The following is a 23974-nucleotide window of genomic DNA, read 5'->3' as shown; positions in this document are numbered from 1 at the left end:
AGGATCTCGGAGAAAACCCATGCAGGTCACAGGGAGAACGTACAAAGTCCACACAGACAGCACCTGTAGTCGGGATCAAACCCGGGTCTCTGGCGCGACAAGCGCTGTAAGGTAGCAACTCAACTGCTTTGCCACCATGCCTGCCGCCTTCTTGTACAGTGGGGTAATATTGGCAATTTTCCAATTTTCTGTAACTACTCCTAACAGTGATTTTTAAAATATCACTTAATGCCTCCATAATCTATAAAGCCACCTCTTCCAGAACCCTGGGGTCCTGGTGACTAATCCACCTCCAGCCCTTTCAGGTTCCCAAGCACCTTCTCCCTAGTAATAGCCACTCCACTAACTACCACCCCAACTGTTGAATTTCAGGCACATTGCTGGTGCCATCCACTGTGAAGACTGATGCAAAAAAGTTATCTAACTCCTCTGCCATTTCTTTATTGCCCATTATCACTTCACCTGCATCATTTTCCAGCGGTCCAACTCTTGCTCTTGCTTCTTTATTTAATTGAAGAAACACTTGCTCCACAAATAGCAGACTACAAACATTAGGTAGACACAAAATGCTAGAGTAATTCAGGCAGCATCTCTGGAGAGAAGGAATGGGTGACTTCTTGGGTCGAGACCCTTCTTCAGACTGATGTCAGGGGAGTGGGCGAGACAAGAGATAGAATGTAGTCGGAGACAGTACGACTGGTGGGAGAACTGGGAAGGGGGATGGGATGGAGAGAGGGGGAAAGCAAGGGGTATCTGAAGTTAGAGAAGTCAATGTTCATACCACTGGGGGTGTAAACTACCCAAGCAAAATATGAGGTGTTGTTCCTCCAATTTGCGCTGGGCCTCACTCCGAGAATGGAGGAGGCCCAGGACAGAAAGGTCAGATTGGGAATGGGAGAGGGAGTTGAAGTTCTCGGCCACCGGGAGATCAGGTAAATTAAGATGGACTGAGCGGAGGTGTTCAGCGAAACGATCGGCCAACCTGCGCTTGGTCTCGCCGATATGGATTAATGAAGGGGAAATCATGCTTGACTAAACTTCTGGAATTTTTTGAGGATTTTTTTGACATGTAGAATGGTTGAAGGGGAGCCAGTGGATGTAGTGTATCTAGGCTTTCATAAAGCCTTTGATAAGGTCCTGCACGGGAGACTGGTGACTAAAATTAGAGCACATGGTATTGGGGGTGGGGTGTTGATGTGGATAGAAAATTGGTTGGCAGACAGGAAGCAAAGAGTAGGAGTGAACGCGTCCTTTTCAGAATGGCAGGCAGTGGCGAGTGGAGTGCCGCAAGGCTCGGTGTTGGGGCAGCAACTGTTTACCATATATATTAATGATTTGGAAGAGGGAATTAGGAGCAACGCTAGCAAGTTTGCGGATGACACAAAGCTGGGTGGCAGTGTGAACTGTGAAGAGGGTGTTAGGAGGTTGCAGGGTGACCTGGACAGGTTGAATGAGTGGTCAGATGCGTGGCAGATGCAGTATAATATAGATAAATGTGAGATTATTCACTTTGGCGGCAAAAACAAGGAGGCTTGTCTCAATGGGGTTAGGTTAGGCAAGGGGGAGGTGCAGCGAGACCTGGGTGTCCTTGTACACCTGTCACTGAAAGTTGGCATGCAGGTACAGCAGGCAGTGAAGAAAGCTAATGGAATGTTGGCCTTCATAACAAGAGGATTTCAGTATAGGAGTAAAGAGGTTCTTCTGCAGTTGTATAGGGCTCTGGTGAGACCACATCTGGAATATTGTATCCAGTTTTGGTCTCCTAATTTGAGGAAGGACATCCTTGTGATTGAGGCAGTGCAGCATAGGTTCACGAGATTGATCCCTGGGATGGCGGGACTGTCATATGAGGAACGATTGAAAAGACTAGGCTTGTATTCACTGGAGTTTAGAAGAATGAGGGGGAATCTTATAGAATTATATAAAATTATAAAAGGACTGGACAAGCTAGATGCAGGAAAAATGTTCCCAATGTTGGACGAGTCCAGAGCCAGGGGCCACAGCCTTAGATTTAAGACGGAGATGAGAAAAAACGTTTTCACCCAGAGTTGTGAATTTGTGGAATTCCCTGCCACAGAGGGCAGTGGAGGCCAAATCACTGGATGGATTTAACTGAACTGAACTGAACTGAACTTTATTTATAGAGCACTTTAAAAACAACCACTGTTGCAACAAAGTGCTGTACATGACTAATCATAAACATAAAAAACAATAAAAACATTAAAAGACAGTAAAAACAATAAAAAACAATAATAGAAACACTAAAACAAGAGCAAAGTCTCATGCAGGGGCGAAAGCCAAGGAATAGAAAAGGGTTTTAAGACTAGTTTTGAAAATAGACAGTGAAGGGGCCTGTCTAATGTGCAAAGGTAGAGTGTTCCATAATGTCAGAGCAGCAACAGAGAAGGCTCTATCCCCTCTGAGCTTCCACTTAGACCTCGGTACCTCCAGGAGCAGCTGATCAGCTGACCTGAGGCACCGAGCAGGAGCGTAGGGATGAAGCAGCTCAGAGAGGTAAGGCGGGGCGAGACCATTTAAAGATTTAAAAACAAATAAAATAATCTTAAAATGAACTCTAAAGTGCACAGGCAGCCAGTGGAGGGAGGCCACAATAGGCGTTATGTGCTCCCTCTTACGTGTTCCAGTTAAAAGGCGAGCAGCAGCATTCTGAACCAACTGGAGTCGTGCAAGGGAAGATTGGCTAACTCTGAAATAAAGTGCGTTACAGTAATCCAGCCGAGACGTAATGAAGGCATGGATTACTGTTTCAAAATGCTGTCGTTCAAGAATGGGCTTCACCTTTGCCAGCTGCCTTAAATGAAAGAAGCTGGACTTAACTACCGTGCCTGTTTGACGATCTAATTTAAAATCACTGTCCATCTTAAAACCCAAGTTTAAAACTATTGGCTTCACATACAGTGCCAGGGGACCCAAGTCAACAGGGGGAGGTTCACGGGAGCCATTGGGACCAAACACTATCACTTCTGCTTTCTTTTCATTAAAATTTAAAAAGTTTAGGGCCATCCAGGATTTAATGTCATCAAGACATAACAGAAGTGGTTTGACTGAGAAAGCATCTTTCTTCTTCAGCGGCACATATATCTGACTATCATCAGCATAACAATGAAAAGAGATGCCATGCTTTCTAAGAATGGAAGCCAGAGGAAGTAAGTACAGTGAGAAAAGCAGGGGCCCTAAAATTGAACCCTGTGGAACCCCATATGACAGAGGAGCGGAGGAGGATTCAGAACCAGCAAGGCTTACACACATTGTTCTGTTTGCCAGATAAGATCTGAACCATTCCAGGGCACTACCACAAATGCCCACTAGGTGCTGTAACCGAGATACTAAAATATCATGATCCACTGTGTCAAAGGCAGCAGATAGGTCCAGCTGGACAAGAATCACATAATCACCAGAATCATTACATAGGAGGATGTCATTAAAGACCCATAGCAATGCTGACTCTGTGCTATGCATAGTTTTAAACCCAGACTGGAAAACCTCCCGAATATTATGCTCGTCCAGGAAAAGTTAGATTCCATAAGAGAGAGTTAGATAGAGCACGAGGGGCTAGTGGAATCAAGGATATATGGGGAGAAGGCAGGCACGGGTTATTGATTGGGGACGATCAGCCATGATCACAATGAATGGCGGTACTGGCTCGAAGGGCCGAATGGCCTCCTCCTGCACCTATTTTCTATGATATAGAGAAGTTTACACCTGGAACCGCAGATACAGTAGATGAGGTTGGAGGAGGTGCAAGTGAACTTCTGCCTCACGTGGAAAGACTGTTTGGGGGTCCTTGGTTGGAGTCGAGGGGGGAGGTAAAGGGACAGGTGGTGCATTTCCTGCAGTTGCAGGGGAAAGTACGTGGGGAGAGGGTGGTTTGGGTGGGAAGGGACGAGTTGACCAGTGTTTCGGAGGGAACGGTCTCTGTGTAAAGCAGAAAGGGGTGGAGATGGGAAGATGTGGCCAGTAGTGGGATCACGTTGGAGGTGGCGAAAATGTTGGATCCCCCCTCGATTCCATCCAAGGGACAGCATATAATCCTCCAACATTTTCCCCACCTCCAACGTGATCTCTGCTTTCTATCCTCCAAATTGGAGGAACAGCACCTGGTAGTTTACACCACAGCGGTATGAACATTGAATTCTCTAACTTCAAATAGCCTTTGCTTTCCCTCTCTATCCCCTCCCCCTTTCCAGTTCTCCCACCAGCCTTACTGTCTCTCGACCCGAAGTCACCCATTCCTTCTCTCCAGAGATGCTGCCTGTCCCGCTGAGTTACTCCAGCATTTTGTGTCTACCTTCCATTTAAACCAGCATCTGCAGTTCTTTCTTATGGGCCTGTCCCACGAGCATGCGACTGCATGCGGCAAGTGCGACCTAACGTGGTCGCTTGAGCCGTACGGCCTCGCGGGTCCAGTCCCCGTATGGTGTTGTGCGGGGCTGGTCCCGACATCGCGCGGAGCTCCGAAAAACTGACACTGTCCAATAATTCCGCGCGGCAATGGCCTGCCGGCCCGCAGCTGCATTAAGGCCGTACGCACCACCTCGACGGGTGTGCGCAGCAACTCGACGCCGTACGCAGCGTCTTGACGGCGTACGCCTAGCGCGAACTTCCCGCGGGCTTCGCCTGAACTTCACGTCAACTCGTACGGGATCACTCAACCTCCGCGCGGCCCCCGCTTCTGGTTTAGTCGCGCTCGCCGCATGCAGTCGCATGCTCGTGGGACAGGCCCTTAACACAGATTACAAACATTTCTAATTCTTCTCACTTTTCCAGCACTTCCCATTTATTGTAATTGTTTTTCTCTGTAATTGTAATGCTCCAATGCTATGCTTTGCACTCTGGTACTTTTCGCATTGCACTACGTTGTGGTTCTGCATGGGTCGATTGTACTCGTGTATAATATGATTTGGATAGTTAGCATGCAAACAAAGATTTTCCACTGTATCTCACATGACTAATAAATCAATAAAGATTAATTTACTGTTCCTGTAGGAACAGCAAACAACATACTATAATGTAGGATATTTAACCAAAGGGAAGTATTCACCAGTTTTTAATAATAAACTGATGAAATTGGTCAGAATATTTTGCTGAATGTTTTTTTTTAAATAAATGTTTAGTTCTAATCGGTACTGAACAAATGTTCTCTGGTTTTATCAGCTTGGTATTTGGTGTTTTAGAACTATATATTTTTTGAAATATATTCTTGAAATATATTTTTTGATGAACAGGAACTCCTGATTTTTTTTTAAAGAAGACAGTACAGGTATTTCCTAATCCCATTTAAATAAGATCATATGGGAAATCACCATTGCATCAGCTGATTTTTTGATGTAATAATCATCAACTCATAAGAAATAAAACCTTTTTGTAAGAAAATGCAGTTACAATCTGAAATGAGCACTTACTATCGAGAAAAGGAACTCATCTTTTCAACCCTACTGAATTAGCTTTTCAAAAAGCATGCAATCTGATTAAATTCACAAGCCAAGATGCAAGTTTTAAAATATTTAGTTATCACATCTACATTCACCACCACTAAGCATGAATGTGTATTTGCCACTGAAGAATTTGTCATGAATGTTTTAGCATGGCCCAGATTCTTTATTGTTCAGTGTGGTATGGAAAATGATTTTCGTACAAAAGAATTAAATTCAAGTCGTGAAGTTTCCATAATCAGGTTACTGTTTGGCAATTGTCCACTCTGATCCAGTACACAAGATGCTAAAATTAGGCAAAGTGCTGGATTAATCAATGTACCACGTGCATATACTTTCAACCACAACATGTTTTACAATTTTACAGGATGTCGATAGGCAATTCCTGATTATCTGTAGTGCACAAAGTCAAATTAAATTGTTTTCTTTAAAAAGTAACACCAGGACATGTTGGTGTAAAATTCGTAGCAAATGCTTATTCTGCAAAGTAGAAAATGTCAATTAAAAAAAAGTTTGTCCAGTGTGTAAGCTGCTTGTTTCTTATTTTATTTCTCCGTGTTATCGCCTGAGATTCTTTGATGAAAAGTTGATTTTCAGGTGGTATTGAAGAAAGCAGCTCTCAATACTCGGTGTCTGAACCTTCTCCAGTGTCAGCATTCCTGGATAGCATATAATTGTCCATGTCAATGGACCTGCAGTTCTGAATAGCATATCGCAGACGTTCTGCCATCACCTGCTGGCTAGAGTAAGGGGGTAATCGAAGTTGGAAGAAGCAGGTCTGAGCTGTAGGAAGACCATCGACAGGCTGCATAACCAAATGAAAAATAAAAATGTTGAAATCACAATAAATACACAAACCCAGTGCCAAATTTAGAAATTCATTATATGGTGGGAAAGATACAAGATTACATGTGAGACTATCCTTTCTGATGCATCAATGTCACATGTATGTTTGGGTTCGGCCCACACCCGTACACTAGATCTATCTTACACACGGGATAATCTACATAAACCAATTAACCTACAAACCTGCATGTCTTTGGAATGTGCGAGAAAACCAGAGCAACCAGAGAAAATCCTTGGGGTCACCCGGTGAATACACAAACTCCGTACAGACAACACACATAGTCAGGATTGAATCTGGGTCTCTGGCACTGTAAGGCAGCAGGTCTACCACTGTGCCATTGTGCCATCCCACATTTCGGGTCACGATTCTTCTTCTTTATATGAATTAAGTATAATTTGCATGAATAATACATTCACATGTTTAAGTTGTCATGTCCAGTTCAATTCACCTTTGAAAAGTGTTCGTTCGGATGGATGTTAAATTTTACAAGTTATTGACATTTTAAACTTTATAAAACGTTTCCACTGTCAGCCGCGTTACAATGGGACCCCAAATCTAATTTAATTAAAAATCGTGATTTTCAAAAAAACTCACGTTTTAATCAAATTCTTCCATTTTCATTAACAGCTAACATTGTGGTTAGGTTAAACAAAAAATGCGATTTACACTGAGCATTTAAGTTAAAAAAAAAACGTGATTTTCATTGAGAATTTCATTAAAAAAGAGATTTTCATTGTTTTATAGGGGAGGTTTCTTTAAAAAAAAATTGACGATTTTCATTGTGGGGTGGTGGCATAGGGAGGAGGTGAGGAGTGGGGGAGCAGGAGGATAGAGGAGGGGGGTAGGCAGAGGAGAGGGAGGGGAAAGTGGGGGAAGTGAGGAGGGAGAGTGGGGGGGATAGAGGGAAAGGACAGGGTAGTGGGGGAGGTAGGGAGTGGGAGAGACAGGGAGTGGGGGAGACAGGAAGAGGAGGGAAATGGGGGAGGTGAGAGAGAGTGGGGGGTTGGATAGGGTGGAGGTGAGGAGTGGGGGAGCAGGGGGTGGGGGGAGAGGGGTTATGGAGGGGGGTAAGGAGGGGAGAGGTGAGGGAGGGAGTGCGGGAGGGAAGGATGAGAAGGGAAAGGTGAAGAGGAGGGGAGGGAGTGCTGTGGGATGAGGGGAATGGAGGAGGATGGGGTAGGAAGAGGGATGGCAAGGTAATGGAGGAGTGGAGGGGGAAGAGGGAGGAGGGGAGGGAGGGAGTGAGGGGAGGAAGCAGCGGAGGGTTGGTGGAGGGTGGGGAGAGGGAGGATAATGGAGGAGGAGAATAGGGGGCTGAAGAGGGAGACGCGTTCACATTGATCTTAATTTTTACAAGTTATTGCCATTTTGAACTATAAAAACATCGCAGTCGCGCTCGCACTTGCCGGCCGCACCTGTGCAGTTGGGGGAGGTTTGCCGTGACTCGTGTCACAATGAGGATCTATGGCGTCACAATGGGAACCAGTCAGCCGCGCCTGCGTAGTTGGGGGCTATGGATCAGTGGTGGAATATTGCCGTGGGGGATGGGCCCCAACTGGTCCGCACCTGGTCTAGTAGTCAATATAATTTTGCTAATATTACAATTGCAGCTGTCCACAATTGTGACCTCATTTCAACATGGCCGACTTTATAAAATTTTGAGTAGCTTAAACAGTTAGAACCTTGTTCCCAGAAGGAACTTGGGGCAATCAACGGAAGTGTCTTAGAGCAGTCAGTGTTACGGCAGAAGAGGTGCTGAAGGCACTATCGTGTGTGAAGATAGACAAATTTCCAGGGCCTGATCAGATATATCCGAGGACATTGTGTGAAACTAGAGAGGAAATTACGGGAACCCTGGTTGAGATTTACTAATCGTCTTTAAATACAAGAGAGGTGTCTGAAGGCGAGGGTGGCAAATGTGGTGCCTCTGTTCAAGAAGGGCTGCAGGGAAAATGCTGGGAACTATAGACCAGTGAGCTTAACATCTGTTGTTAGAAAGTTACTGGAGAGTATTCTAAGGGATAGGATATACAGGCATTTGGATGGGCAAGGTCTGATTTGGGATCGTCAGCTTGGTTTTATACGTGGGAGGTCATGTCTCACAAATCTGATAGAGTTTTTGAAGATGTGACCAAAAAGATTGATGAAGGAGAAGGGGAAAAGATAGGAATCGGAGAGGTAGCCTTTTCACACAATGGGTGGTGGATGTATGGAACAAGCTGCCAGAGGAGGTAGTTGAGGCTGGGACTATCTCTACTTTTAAGAAACAGTTTGACAGGTATATGCATAGGACAGGTTTGGAGCGATTTGGTCCAAATGAAGGCAGTTAGGACTAGTGTAGCTGAGATATGTTGGCTGGTGTGGGCAAGTTGGGCCGAATGGCCTGTTTCAATGCTGTATCACTCCATAACTTTAGGGAAGATGTCTGGAGGATTGGAGGATATAGCTCTAAGGTGAGAGGTAAAATGTAAAGGAGCTGTGCGGGGCAGGTGTTCCCCCCCCACACAGTGTGGGACGTGCCAGGAACGCACTACCTGGATGGTGGTGGAGGCAGACATGTTAGTGGCATTTATGAGGTTTTTAGATAGGCACATGGATAGGGTGGGGAGGGATACAGATCACATGCAGGCAGAAGGGATTAGTTTAATTTGGCATCCTGTCTGACAAAGACATCGTGGGTCAAAGGGTCCGTTCCTGTGCTATACTGTTCCATTTTCTAGCTCACAAATCAGATTTTAAAGGTGTTTGGATATAGGGTAACACTTTTTTGTGCAATAATTGATCTTTGGAATCTGGAGCTAAAGTTCTTGTTTGTACCAGTTCTACAAGCACCCATGTAGCATCACAATGCCGAAAGGAAATTGGAATTAAAATTACACTTTTAATAAACTGTACAAGAGATTCAAGAGAGATTCAAGAGACATTTATTGTCACATGCACCAATTGGTACAGTGAAATTTGGGGTCACCATACAGCCATATGAATAAGTCCTGGATGGCAGTAAACTTTCTAGGATTTAATGAAAAGAAGACAGAGGTGATTTTATTTGATCCCAATGGCTGCCGTGAACCTCCATTTGTTGATTTAGGTCCATTGTCACGGTATGTGAAGCCAACAGTTTTGAACCTGGGTTTTAGGATGGACAGTGACTTTAAGTTAGATCACCAAATAGGCGCGGTGGTTAAGTCCAGCTTCTTTCACTTAAGGAAGCTGGCAAAGGTGAAGCCCATTCTCGAGCGGCAGCATTTTGAGACAGTAATCCATGCCTTTATTACATCTAGGCTGGATTACTGTAACGCACTCTATTTTGGAGTTGCTCGATCTTCACTGGCTCGTCTCCAGTTGGTTCAGAATGCTGCTGCTCGCCTGTTAACTGGAACTCGAAAGAGGGAGCACATAACACCAATTCTGGCCTCCCTCCACTGGCTCCCGGTGCACTCTCGAGTTCATTTTAAAATTCTGTTATTTGTTTTTAAATCTCTGAATGGGCTCGCCCCGCCTTACCTCTCTGAGCTGCTCCACCCATACGCTCCTGCCCGGTCCCTCAGGTCAGCTGATCAGCTGCTCCTGGAGGTACCGAGGTCTAAGCGGAAGCTCAGAGGGGATAGAGCCCACTCTGTTGCTGCTCCGGCACTCTGGAACGCTCTGCCGTTGCACGTCAGACAGGCCCCCTCACTGTCCATCTTCAAAGCCAGTGTTAAAACACATTTATACTCCCTGGCTTTTGACCATGCATGAGACTTTGCTCCTGTTTTTAGTGTTTTTAATATTACTTTATTTTGAATATCTTTACTTACTCCATCTTTTAATTGTTATTATTGGTGTGTATTAACTTTTTTGTCAATGATTAGTGATGTACAGCACTTTGTTGCAACTATGATTGTTTTTAAAGTGCTCTATAAATAAAATTATTATTATTATTATTATTATTAAAAAAGAACACAACACACGATAGTCTTTAACATAAACATCCCCACACAGCGGAATCAAAGTTTCCCACTGTGAGGGAAGGCACCAAAGTTCAGTCATCCTCCTCTTTGATGTTCTTTGATGTTCACCCGTGATCGTGGCCTCCCGAGCCCCCCGCAGTTGCTGCTACGGGCGGCCCGATGTTCAGGCCCCCTCGCCGGGATAATGGAACTCCGACGTCGGAATGGAAGAACATTCTCAGCGGCTTGGACTTCCGAATCGGCCACTTCTTACCAGAGACTGCGGCTCCCGAAGTCCACAGGCCAAACTGGGCAGAGATTCACCCTGACGACCCTCGACAAAGGCATCCCAGGACTCCGCGATGTTGAAGTCAGCGCCGCCCGCGGCTGGGAGCTCCGCAAACCACAGCTTCATGATGTTGAAGCAGCAGGCCCAACACTCCGGGGCTTCAAACAGCGATCCCAGGTAAGGCATCGCCTGCTCAGCGATGTATCCAGTGCTGCGATGCTGCTGAAGCTCTGGTCAGACTCCGGCAGGAAAGGTCGCGCCAATCCAGTTGGTAGGCTGCGAGGCGGGGAGGGGGGTGAAGATGCGACTTGAAGAATAGTCGCATACTCGCCAGGAAGTGACCGGGAAACGGTTTACCCCTTATCCTACCCACCTCCCCCACATGAAAATACATACTTTTTAAACAGACAGACGGTAGACAGAGGCTGCCATCATACGGCGCCCCTAGTGGCCGAATGCATAAGCATCAAATATTCATCAGTTCATTGATTAAGAAATGTATTGATCTTAACTTTAAAGTTATTTTTGATTTACTCCAGTCTTGGGTGCTTGCGAAAAAATTACCGAAGTTTGCAGGTTCCAGTGTTTGTCACTTGTTGATCAGAAAGTGCTTTTTGTTTCTTCAATGCTGCACTTAAATTATGTCAGCAAAGTTCTCACAGAACCAGCTCTGGGAGTGAAAATCAATAGCCACAGCCAGTACTAAAACTTATATAAGTTAACACAAAAATTGTCACAGCCTTGGTAGGACAAAGCAGAGTAACAGTCAAAGGGAGGCTGGTGATGGCAAAGCAATGGAACAGAAATGAAAAGAAAAATAAGATAACATTATTTAACAAAAAAATGTTATTGCTTAAACATTTTAGAAACATAGAAAATAGGTGCAGGAGTAGGCCATTCGGCCCTTCGAGCCTGCACCGCCATTCAATATGATCATGGCTGATCATCTAACTCAGTATCCTGTACCTGCCTTCTCTCCATATCCCCTGATCCCTTTAGCCACAAGGGCAACATCTAACTCTCTCTTAAATATAGCCGATGAACTGGCCTCAACTACTTTCTGTGGCAGAGAATTCCACATATTCACCACTCTCGGTGTGAAAAATGTTTTTCTCATCTCGGTCCTAAAAGACTTCCCCCTTATCCTTAAACTGTGACCCCTTGTTCTGGACTTCCCCAACATCGGGAACAATCTTCCTGCATCTAGCCTATCCAACCCCTTAAGAATTTTGTAAGTTTCTATAAGATCCCCCCTCAATCTTCTAAATTCTAGCGAGTACAAGCCGAGTCTATCCAGTCTTTCTTCATATGAAAGTCCTGACATCCCAGGAATCAGTCTGGTGAACCTTCTCTGCACTCCCTCTATGGCAAGAATGTCTTTCCTCAGATTAGGAGACCAAAACTGTACGCAACACTCCAGGTGTGGTCTCACCAAGACCCTGTACAACTGCAGTAGAACCTCCCTGCTCCTATACTCAAATCCTTTTGCTATGAATGGTAACATACCATTCGCTTTCTTCACTGCCTGCTAAACCTGCATGCCTACATTCAATGACTGGTGTACCATGTACCATTTTGTCATGTTTACCCTAGATGAGAGGGTGTACCTCTTCAGGTAGTGAAGATTTAAACTCATACATACTGTAGACATATTTACATTTCATATTGTATTAGTCAAATACCAAAATTATATATCAAAGGTGTTTTAACGCAAAGTTCAAGGTGAACACCAAGAAAAATGGAGCCTTTGTGAAAATGGCAATGTTTTATGGGATATGGTTCTTAATGAATCCTTACTGTTTGTCTTCATAAATAGAGAACTATAAAGGACAACCTGAAATAGCAGCCAAGGTAATCATAAAAATAAATATTAAGCAGTTTAGCGTTTTCAAAAGTAAACAAGGTTGTTAGGCTAAACACCTGAAGGGAGGCACAGTCGGCACAGCGGCAGTGTTGCTGCTTTACTGCGCCAGAGACCCAGATTAGATCCTGACCACAGGCACTGTCTGTGCGGAGTTTGCATGCTCGCCCTGCGACCAAGTGGGTTTTCTCCGGGTGCTCCTGTTTCCTCCCACATTCCAAAGATATGTAGGTTAATTCTGTAAATTGTCCCTAGTGTGTAGGATAGAACTAGTCTATAGGTGATTGCTTGTCAGTGCGGACTCTGTGGGCTGAAGAGCCTGTTTACACACTGTATCTCTAAACTAAAGAGGCTCTCCCCATCATTTTGAAAGATATTAATTAATTCATATGGACTTGATTCAATATGGACTTAAAGGTTAGGTTGTGTCTGAGGGTAATGTATTTGAAGCAGTCCATGTGAAATATTGTAAAGCTTTTGATGAAGTACATAACATTATTGAATAGAGGTGTATGTGAACCCTAGTTAGTAGAAAGATGAACTATCAACGGTCTAACATTTTAAGGGAATTGTTAAAAGTTTCAGGAGGAAATGAACACATGGAAATGCTGCGGTCTGGAACCATTTTACTATAAGGGAGGAAGGGGCTGAATGCCTCATCACAGTTAAGAAGCCCTGGGATGCACAGTTGAGATGCTTCAGGGAGGGAGTGGCTATGCACTTCTTGAATTGGCAGCATGAATACGGGAACTACAACCGTCCCCTCCTATGTGATACATTTCTATGATATCATGGTACGATACATATGAAGCACCAAAGTAAACTTTTGCAGGACACCTACCCTGTCCACTTTAATAATCTGAAATTTCTGCGTGATGTCTGCAGGGTTGGCCGGCAGCCTGGAGCGACCAGAGACAAAGCGAAGAAATAAAACCCTCTCCTCGTTCGAAAACTCTTGCAGTGTTTGCCAGAGCCAGCTCAGCAGCTGATGGTTTTCAACAATATCACGATAACGGACAACTTTTTTTAACGTTTCTACGTTCACTTCTGGCATCCCACATACAAGCTGTTCGAGCTGTCGTTCAGTTAGTAGAGATAGGAGTGGTACAGGGACAATAGCTGACATGCCCTGTCTTATTGCTGCTACCTGAAAAATTATCAAAAACAAAGTTAGACATATTAAAACCAATTAATTTGCATTTGACACTTCAGAAAATTAGATGTTGACTACACATGCAAGCCATGGACATTTGACATTACAAGAGGGAGCATTGAGCAAAATTATAATTCCGAGCCAACTTATTTTCTTTCAAGTTACCCCCTCCTCGAATGGTGCAGATGAAAGTTTATGTTTTATTGTGTGTTTATAGCTATTCTTGTATCTAACTCAAAGCTGTACATGTGGCAGGAAAATATTCAGAGTAGAGATGTCCATGAAAGATTGAGTCCCACTGGTATTGACTGAAGATTTATAAAGCATGGGTTTCAGCTCAGCAAGTAGAACAAAATTAAGGCTAGGGATGCAATTCAGTCACAAGGGCCTATACGGTTATCCTGTGCTTAAACCTGTTTGTTTCAAATCTTGGAGATTCCTTCATTTTCATTGCTATTTAATACAAAGCAGTGTCTTTTTGTAGAGGTGTGGACTTTGCAGTCGAGCTCAGCATTTACTATGAATACCTTATTGTGCACACATTGCGCAATTTGCTGAGCCATTTCAAAGGACGGTTAGGAGTCAGATGTCAGAATTTTGCAAAAGAAAACAATTGTGACATATGATCTGATAAAGCCACTGTCACCATTATTGATGCTATCCTTTTTTTTTTAAATTCCAGATTTATTTAGTTTTACTCCTTCCAAAATTTCTCATCTATCTTTAATTGTTCCTTTAGATGGAATGACTTGCTAACGTATTTACAAGTCAGCTGCGTGTCAACCAATTTTTGCAATTCTGGAGTCACAGAAAGGTCAGATCTTGTAGGTATAGTGGGATTCCTTTAATAAAAAATAATAAACAAAATTAGGTGAATTTAAAATTTCCTGCAGGTTGTGGTGGGATTTGAACCAGTGACTCTGCTGTGACAGTATGGGCATTAATTGTTCACAATGGTATGGTGCAACATACCTACAAGGGGATCTTTGCCAACATCACTTTCAAGTTGAAGAATACAGTGCTAATAAAGCTCAAGAGACCATTTTCACATGACTAAGGTATAAGAACAAAATTAAATCTACTACTTGCATACTCGTTCAGAAAACAAAACAGTTTTAAAGCACCAAGATGCTCACCTGCTGATCTAATTCATGTAATCTATATTCAATTGCTCTCTCCACATACTCCTTCCTGTTTCCAAAAGTCAAAGGAATACTACTTCCTCCGGGAATTATTGGAACAACTCTACCATCCGCACTCTGAGCAACAAAAGAATCCAGAGGAATCATCTAGTATAAAAATATAAGTTTGGGAAAGTGATGACAATATTAAATTTTAGACAAATTTATTTATCACATGCACCAACTAAGATACAGTGAAATGAATTTGCCAGCAGTGATGCAATTGAAAAAAGAGCACACAATACACAATAGAATTTAACATAAGCATCCACCACAGCAATCTTCACTGTGGTGGAAAGCAACAAAGTTCAGTCAGTCCTCCTTTGTTCATCCGTCGTCACCGCTACGGGACAACCCGATGTACAGGCCCTCTCCTCGGGATGATCGAAACTCCGACATCGGGATGGTCGAACACACTCCGCAATTTGGAGTGCCCGAATCAGTGGACAAACATATTTGATTGGGACCTACTTAGTACAAAGGGCTTAGATGAGGCAGAATTTGTTAAGTGTATCAACGAGGGTTTCCTGAAATAGTATGTTCTACCTGACAAGGGACCACACTAGACCATTGTTGGGAAATGAGCCTGGCCAGGTAACAGGTAACTGGTGGTACAGAAGAAGAGATACAGCAAAATAGAAATCATAATCCAAAGGTTTTAAGAATTATTTTGAATAGGGATAAATCTGGCCTTGGGGGAAGATACTACATTGGAGTAAGCAGATTACAGTGTAATTAGGCAGGAGCTAGGGAGAGTATATTGGGTGCAGTTGTTATTGGGTAAATCGGCATCTGACATGAGGTTGTCGTTTAAAAGCCTGTTGATCGAAGTTCAGTAAGGAGTGTTCCAGTAAGGAGAAGGGATAAGGAATGAGGGGCAAATGAACCTTGGCTGACCAGAAAGTTTGTAAATTTGGTCAAAAGAGAAAAGATGATATTTACTAGAATGTTGCCTGGGTTTCAGCAACTAAGTTACAGAGAAAGGTTGAACAAGTTAGGGCTTTATTCTTTGGAGCGCAGAAGGTTAAGGGGGGGACTTGATAGAGGTCTTTAAAATGATGAGAGGGATAGACAGAGTTGACGTGGATAAGCTTTTCCCACTGAGAGTAGGGAAGATTCAAACAAGGGGACATGACTTGAGAATTAAGGGACAGAAGTTTAGGGGTAACATGAGGGGGAACTTCTTTACTCAGAGAGTGGTGGCTGTGTGGAATGAGCTTCCAGTGAAGGTGGTGGAGGCAGGTTTGTTTTTATCATTTAAAAATAAATTGGATAGTTATATGGACGGGAAAGGAATTGAGGGTTATGGTCTGGGCGCAGGTATATGGGACTAGGGGAGAATACGTGTTCGGCACGGACTAGAAGGGTCAAGATGGCCTGTTTCCATGCTGTAATTGTTATATGGTTATATTATATGGTTAAGTAAGTTTATTGGCCAAGTATTCACATACAAGGACTTTGCCTTGGTGCTCCGCCCACAAGTAACAACTTGACATACATTGACAGTTACGAATGACTCAGAAAACACTAAACATTAATAATAATAAAACATTAATGATAAAACACCATTGTGTATGCAAAGGAGTGTATGCAAGGTTTAAGAAGATGAAATCAGACAGGGTCTTTGAAGAATGGAATATAACTAATGAACATGCCTGTGAGAGGTCTCAATCCAGAAATTCTTTTGGAAGAGCTAGTAAAATGAGTGGTTCCAGGAACTATGAATGGCGCCCAGTCCCGGGATAACTTTCCTAAGCTGATCTACACTGTAAAAGGATCACTGCATGGGGAATAAGATTGTCCCCCACACCCTAGGCACAGAATCCATGCCACAACACTATCTCAATTTGTGAACCAATGCAATCTAGAAATTACTATCATTGTGTGTCACATGGGGGAAAAAATTGAAGCATTATGTTAAAGATAAACTACAAATCAATTGGATTTCTAGGCCCATTTGCGTGAGTTTTTACTCTCAAATTTTCTCTTTCACTGAAATAGAAACATAGATATAAACATAGAAAATAGGTGCAGGAGGAGGCTATTCGGCCCTTCGAGCCAGCACCACCATTCACTGTGATCATGGCTGATCGTCCCAATCAATAACCCGTGCCTGCCATCTCCCCATATCCCTTGATTCCACTAGCCCCTAGAGCTCTATCTAACTCTCACTTAAATCCATCCAGAGAATTGACCTCCACTGCCCTCTGTGAATGAATGAGATACGTTCTGTTCTATGCTTCCATTCAAGTTATTTAAGCTTGGCACCTATATTCATAATTATACAGAAAGATGAGTTCGGGAGCGGTTGGATAGACTTGATTGTTTTCTATGGAACGTCGGAAGTTCAGGAGAGACGTAATAGAAGTGCATCAAATGATGAGATGCACAGATAGGATAACCTTTTTCTCCAGGGTGGAAATGCCCAACACTAGAGGGCATAGCTATAAGGTGAGAGGGGGAAAGTTTAATGGAGATATGCAGGGCAATTCTTTTATTATACCGAGAGTGGTGGGAGCCTGGAGGGCATTGCCAAGTGTGGTGGTGGAAGCAGATACGATAGTGGCGTTTAAGAGGCTTTTAGCTAGGCATGTTAAAATGCAGGGAAAAGGGAGAAGATAAGATCAGTTTAACTTGGCATCATGTTCGGCACTAATATTGTGGGCCAAAGAGCCCATTCCTGTGCTTTACTGTTCTATGTTCTCTGTTGTAAGACAATCAATATCAAAATTATAGCTTATATTTAAATAGGTTGTCTCCTAATGCTGTCTTATTAGGAAAAGAAGGTTGGAAAATTCAACCAGAAACTTGGTACAGCCCTCACCTCCAAGAAATTGTCTTCTGTTATCCCACTGTCATCCAGATGCAAGATTCCATACAAATTTCGAACGTAAAGTAAGTCAACCTCTTCCAAATCCTCAGGGATGAGTGGAATTGAGCACAGTTGTTTCCATACAAGTGGTGCTAGATGCAAATCCAATGGTTTCTTAGTCCGAATAGCCACCGCCATCAGTACCCCCAAAAACTTAAATTGTTGGAGGTGCTCTTCCGTGCAAGCTGATGGGTTTACTAAAAATCTAAAAGAAAAACAAAGGGGCTTAAATTGAGAATTGTAATCAGTTTCCCAACAAAACCTCGAGTCTCCTGGTTCCATATAATGGCCAGTAATATTACTGCCAGGTTTTACCTGATAGAAATACAAACCTATAAGTGGGCCATTCAACCCACCGAGTCAATGCAAGCTACTCAGACAGCATTTCCATTCCTCTTTCACCACTTTCCCTCTTTGAAATTTGTTATTCTCTTGCACATACCTTTTTAATTCTCTTTCAAATGCATGGTTTGATTCTGTTTCTACCAGACTCACAGGCAGTGAATTCCAGATCCTAATTATTTTCTGGAGCAAAAAAGATTTCCTTACATAAATCTTCTATGGTCAGTCATGCAGGATGGAAACGAGCCCTACGACCCAACTTGCCCACACTGACCAATATGTCCCATCTACACTAGTCCCACCTGCCTTTGTTTAGCCCATATCCCTCTAAATCTGTCCTACCCATGCACCTGTCCAATGTTTTTTAAATGTATCTTTTGTTCGTAATTTTAAAATCCTGTAACCCCAGGTACTTTGTATATTCCAGGCCTTCTCCAGGCATAGTGGGTTGATTAGCAATTCAACCTTCATGTTTGCTGGATTTCATACTTCTTTTAACATTGTAGCAAGATGCACAAGTCAACTTTAGCCAGTTGCAGCATTGTTGCCCCGGTCAGAGGGTTTAGCTTCCTTTCAGAAGGTGAACAAGCAGCACTAATGGTTGTGCTGTTCTATAGTTTAGACTTTATATCATGAACCCGTTTTATCTCTGGCATGGGTGATATAAAATACCACGGCAAAGGAATGGGTTCACAACACTGATCAACTATTGTTGATTATTTCATAGTCCTTGCTTTTCATAAACTGTCTGAAATTATTTACTGCTCTATATTATTTGAAAATGTTAATGTTTCTTAATAGTACTTTCAGCTTGGCATCACAGGCTTAGTGGGCAGCATTTTTCACTGTGATTTGCTCTTATTTACAATCACAGAATTGTCACGGCACAGATGACCACTCAATGACCTGTCCAGTGGGTGGCGCCATTGAGTATGGCTGCCCCACCTGCAGCTGTTCGTCCTTTCATCCTTTTTTTTAATGTTTAGTCCGTCAAAAAGTTTTGTTTTGGAGGTCATTTAATCTTTTTATGTGGGGGATGGGGGAGGAGGGGGGGAAGGGGGAAACTGTTTTTCTTCGTCCCTAGCTGGTCGAGGAATGCGTCTTTCCTCCGAGCTGCATCTTCACCCCCTCCTCGCGTCCTACCATCTGGATTGGCTCGGCCTTTCCTACCCGAGACCGGCCAGAGCTTCAGCTTCAGTAGCGGCGCAGCACTGAAGTACCATCGCGGAGCGGGGCGGAGCCTTACAGGGGTCGCAGTGTTGGAGCTCCGGAGTGCTGAGACTGCCGACTTCAACAATGTGGAGCTGTGGTCTGCGGAGCTTCCAGCCGTGGGCAGCGCCGACTTTAACAACGCGGGGCCCTGGGATCCTTCGCCGGGGATTGCCATGAGGAGCTCCGCACAGCTTGGCCTGTGGACTTCGGGAGCCGCGGTCTCCGTTAGGAAGCGGCCGATTCGGAACTCCAAGCTGCTGAGAGGGTTTTTTCGACGCCTGAGTTCCATCATCCGGCGAGAGGGCCTGAATATTGGGCCGCCGTTGCGGTGACCTCAATAGGCCCCGACCACGGGTGAACATAGAGGCAGATGACTGAACTTTTATTGCCTTGCCTTACAGTGAGAAACGCTGTGTGGGGATGTTCATGTTAAATTCTATCGTGTGTTGTGTTCTTTTTATTTGTATGGCTGTATGGCAACCCAAATCTCGCTGTACCAGTTGGCACAGTGACAATAAATGTAAACGTGAACTTGAATGCCCATTGAATGTATGCCGGCAAATGGTTGAGCAATCCCATCAGTGCTATTCCTCGCAGTTTTCCCACGTCCTTGTAAATACTTATCTAGATTCTTTGAAAGGGAAGTGTTAAGGCTATGAATGGTTATTTTTGTTTCTTTCATAAATGCAAATGGGCATCTTGCTTTACCTGTCTCTGTTACTACCAACTTCTGCAACACCATTTGGTGTTGTAATCAGTAAATCAACTACTCCAGTCTCCAATTCCTAGAAATTGAAAAAAAGACAAAAAGAACAAGAAATTGAAAAGTGTCAAGCATCATAATTATTATTAATATTATTGCATTGCAGCCATTTTACTATTCATGTTGCCACGTATCCACTGTGACAGCCCCGAATCTTTCAGAAAGGTTGCTAATCTAGTAAATCATTTATCTGAATAATGAAATCAGTGATTCCTCTAAGTTAATAAAATGTCCAGTAAATAAATAATTCCAAAGATCAAAATTAACAATATCCAAAGTCTAAAAATATTAGACTTCTTAATATTTAGAAGTTGCTTAAATAGTTTGAAGAGCAACTTTATACCACACATACCGGAATTTATTTGCTATCAAATAGAAGGTTAATGCCGTGCACACGGTAACAGTATTGTTTGTGTGTCTTGTGTGGGGGGGGGGTGGTGTGGGGGGGTGAGGGGGAAACCGTTTTGGTCGCCTCCTCCACGGAGAGGCGACTTTTTCCAGGTTGCCTCCCCCGTGGCCTAACAACGAGGATTGGGCGGCCTTTCCCGGCGACGCGCCCGGGGCTTCAGCGGCGGGCGCAGCGTGGACTCTCAGCGTGGAGCGGGCGAGCCCTCGCTGGGGCTCGCCGGAGGGGAGCGCTCCGTTTCGCTGGCCCGCGGCAGCCGGCAGCCTGAAGCCGCGGTCTGCAGAGTTTCAGCTGGCGCGGCGTCCACATCCCTCGTGGGGGACCCGGGAGAAGAAGGAGCTTCCACCGCCGGCTGCGGCCCACTTCTACCGCGGACCCGGCGTGGACTTACCATCACCCCTAGACGGGAGCTTCGACCGCCGGCCCTGCGGTCTGCGGTGCTTCTGGCTGCGGCGGGGACTTTAAATCTTCGACCGCCGGTCTGCGGCCTACACCAACCTAAAGCCGCGGGTCTCCGGTGGGGAAGAGCCGATCCTGGACTGGACTCTGGACTCTGGTCCTGACCACGGGGGGGAAATGGAGAAGGACTGGCCACATTTTGTGCCTTCCACCACAGTGATGAATGCTGTGGTGGATGTTTGTGTTACATTTTTATGGTGTAATGTGTGTTCTTTATCATTGTACCGCTGCTGACAAATTCATTTCACTTGCACTTTATGTGCAATGTGACGAATAAAACTGATTGTATTGTATTGTTTCCTTCTCTTTACAACCAACAAGGGACCCCACACATTACAGTGCGGATGCATTCCCCCCAAAAAATACAACAGCTAACACCAAGCCGTGTCATCTGCACATGGTCAAAAAACAAGAGTCGAAAGGGCCCTGCAGCAGTAGAGTTGTTACCTTAGTGTCAGAGACCCATGTTTGATCCTGACTACGGTTGCTGTCTGTATGGAGCTTGTACGTTCTCCCTGTGACCGTATGGGATTTCTCTGTGTGCTCCGGTTTCCTCCCACACTCCAAAGATGTACAGGGTTGTAACTTAATTGACTTAGATAAAATTGTAAATTGTCCCTATATGTATGTGGGTTAGTGCTTGTGTGCGAGGATCGTTGGTTGACACGGAATCGGTGGGCCGAAGGGCCTGTTTCCACGCTGTATCTCTAAACTAAACTAAAAAGTAGCCTAGCTTGCGGAACGTTGTGGAATGCCTTTGTGAAATCCATATTTCAGAATGATCATCCTTTTTATGTTCCTCAGCTCCACCCATATAGCCTCACTTGACAAACCATCCATAATGTCCCCTCTGACCACTGCCGTGACATTCTCCATAACCAATAACGCAACACCCCCTCCTCTTATACCTCCAACTGTCTGTCCTGAAGCACCTGTACCCTGGAACATCGAGCTGCCAGTCCTGCCCCTCTCTTAGCCAGGTTTCCGTAATTGTTTCAACATACCAGTCGCCAGTACCTACCCATGCCATAAGTTCATCTGCCTTACCCATCGGGCCTCTTGCATTAAAATAAGTGCAATTTAAACCAACTTCCTGCCTTTCTCCCAACTGTTCTGTCCACTGAAGTTTTTCTCTCATCACCCTCCATACCAATTTCTAACTTCCCATCTCGCCCCCCTGTTAATCTAATTTAAACCCACCCGTGTAGCACTAGAGAATAATTTTAATTTATTTCCATGAGAATCAATAGCACTGCCTATTACAGGGAAAGCTAATGAAAACACAACTGACGGCACTGGGAATTAATTCTCTTTTAAATTCTGTGGTCAATATTATTACTTCCAGTAAAAATATATAATAAGTGCTGGAGTAACTCAGCAGGTCAGGCAGCATCCCTGGAGAACATTTAACGTCTCATTGAGGAAGAAAGGTATAGAGAACCTGCTGGAATGGAGTTTGACAGGAGCAGCACCATATGGAGTATAAAAATATCAGGGGACAGTCATGTTGATCAAGTTAAGGGCCTGTTCCACTTAGGCGATTTCTTAGGCGACTGCCAGCGACTAGGACAATGGAATTCACCGGTCAGCACCGGCAACAAACTACGACACCTGGCGACAACCTACGACAACCCACAACAGCCTAAATTGTTGCTGAAATTTTTTCAACATGTTGAAAGATTTTCGCCATTCGCCTGTAGTCACCTAAAAAAAAAACCTAAGTGGGACAGGCCCTTAAGATGCAGTAAGATGGAAGGAGGTAGAGGGGCACAATACACTGGCATCAATCTTTGGGCCGAATAGCTTGTATTCTACTTTGTGTTTCTACATAATTCTTAGCAAATGAAAACTTACCTGGCACATTTCAGTAATTGTGTCATCAAATACTCCACCAGCATCATCGGCACCTTCTCCAATCAGCTTCACTTTCCATGCTCGTGATGGAAGCCTCAGTTCTGAGGCATTGAGCTGCACAACCTGTTTGGCAATCTGAATGAAGATAGGCTTGGTTGACCGACCCCTGGAGTAGCAGATAAACAAGGACTGAACATCAGAATATATGCAAAATTATTTTTAACTGTATTTTGACAAAAGCAGCTCGGATTAAAAATAAAATAAAATTGCCATTGTCCGATTTTATCAAGCGACATTCAAATGGAGGGAAAAAAATGTAAAATGTTAATTCCTGGCAGGAATGTTCAAGCACATGAGTAGCGAATTTCAATCCCAGGATGCGTTTTGTTGACCTAATTATGCAAGTGACACTGAAAAGGGAAAATCAACACTGGTAATGCAGGAAATCTGAAATAAACAGAAAATGCAGTCAACACTAAACGGGGTTGGGAGTATTCGCGGAAAGAGAAACAAAATTAATGTTTCAGATTGAAGACCCCAGAGCAGAAGTGGGAGAGTAAACAAGTTAGTTTTAAGTTGCAGAGATAGTAGGTAAGGGCAGTGGCGGACCTACATTTTTGGGGCCCTGAAGCTTGAACTGTTATGGAGGTCCCTCAACCAGCAAAGAGGCCTGGGTAACCACTGTTATCTTCTTCTGTTATCTGTTGTTCCACGACAGAACACTAATTTTAATTTCTGTCATAAATGTTAATAGTGTTTTAAATTATTAACAATTATTTTATATTAAATATATTTAGAATGAAACATCCTTAATTTGAACTTTTTTCATTTACGGCTTGCCTACATGATACTTTAATAACCTTTTAATTTTTATTTTAACTATTATTTTGTATTGAGTTACACTATATTATTATTTAAAAAAAACCCTTCTCATACAGTAGACCCAAATTTTTTAAGAAATGTGGACTAAGCATGATATTCACCAGAACAAAAGTAGGAAGTATTGGCCGGGAGTCCAGGAGGCCGGCTAAGTGGTGGAGGTTTAGGGGGAACGCCACCTGAAGCTCCTGCATTTTCAATAAATTGAAGGTGATTCTCAAGCTTTCTGCTAGTAATTTACATAACAGGAGCTTAGAATCTTTCTAACACATAAGCAGTAATATATATATTTCATGGATATTTCGTAAAATATATATTTCATGAAATAGACATTAGACAATAGGTGCAGGAGTATGTCATTCTGCCTTTCGAGCCAGTACCGCCATTCACCATGATCATGGCTAATCATCCCTAATCAGTACCCTGTTCCTGCCTTCTCCCCATATCTCTTCACTCCGTTATCGTTAAGAGCTC

At 43.7% G+C, this 23974-nt stretch overlaps 1 protein-coding gene across 3 annotated transcripts in view; it reads right to left on the bottom strand.

Moving 5' to 3' along the window:
- Positions 1-5510: 5510 nt before the first annotated feature.
- Positions 5511-23974, bottom strand: part of LOC116979710 (probable E3 ubiquitin-protein ligase HERC1) — a 283689-nt gene continuing 265225 nt past the window's right edge. For all 3 annotated transcript variants that reach the window (XM_033031434.1, XM_033031451.1, XM_033031442.1), the window contains exons 73-78: positions 22622-22787; positions 19848-19924; positions 17538-17790; positions 14669-14821; positions 13221-13526; positions 5511-6258 (exon numbers count right to left, since the gene is read on the bottom strand). In XM_033031434.1, the coding sequence (XP_032887325.1) occupies positions 6073-6258; positions 13221-13526; positions 14669-14821; positions 17538-17790; positions 19848-19924; positions 22622-22787 (1141 nt within the window). In that variant the 3' untranslated portion in view covers positions 5511-6072. The remainder of the gene's footprint in view (positions 6259-13220; positions 13527-14668; positions 14822-17537; positions 17791-19847; positions 19925-22621; positions 22788-23974) is intronic.

Source organism: Amblyraja radiata, chromosome 1 (genome assembly GCF_010909765.2).
Source record: "Amblyraja radiata isolate CabotCenter1 chromosome 1, sAmbRad1.1.pri, whole genome shotgun sequence".
In the NCBI taxonomy this organism is placed as follows: Eukaryota; Metazoa; Chordata; class Chondrichthyes; order Rajiformes; family Rajidae; genus Amblyraja; species Amblyraja radiata.
The sequence above is the reverse complement of the archived record's forward strand: the minus strand, read 5'-3'. Positions and strand labels throughout refer to the sequence as shown.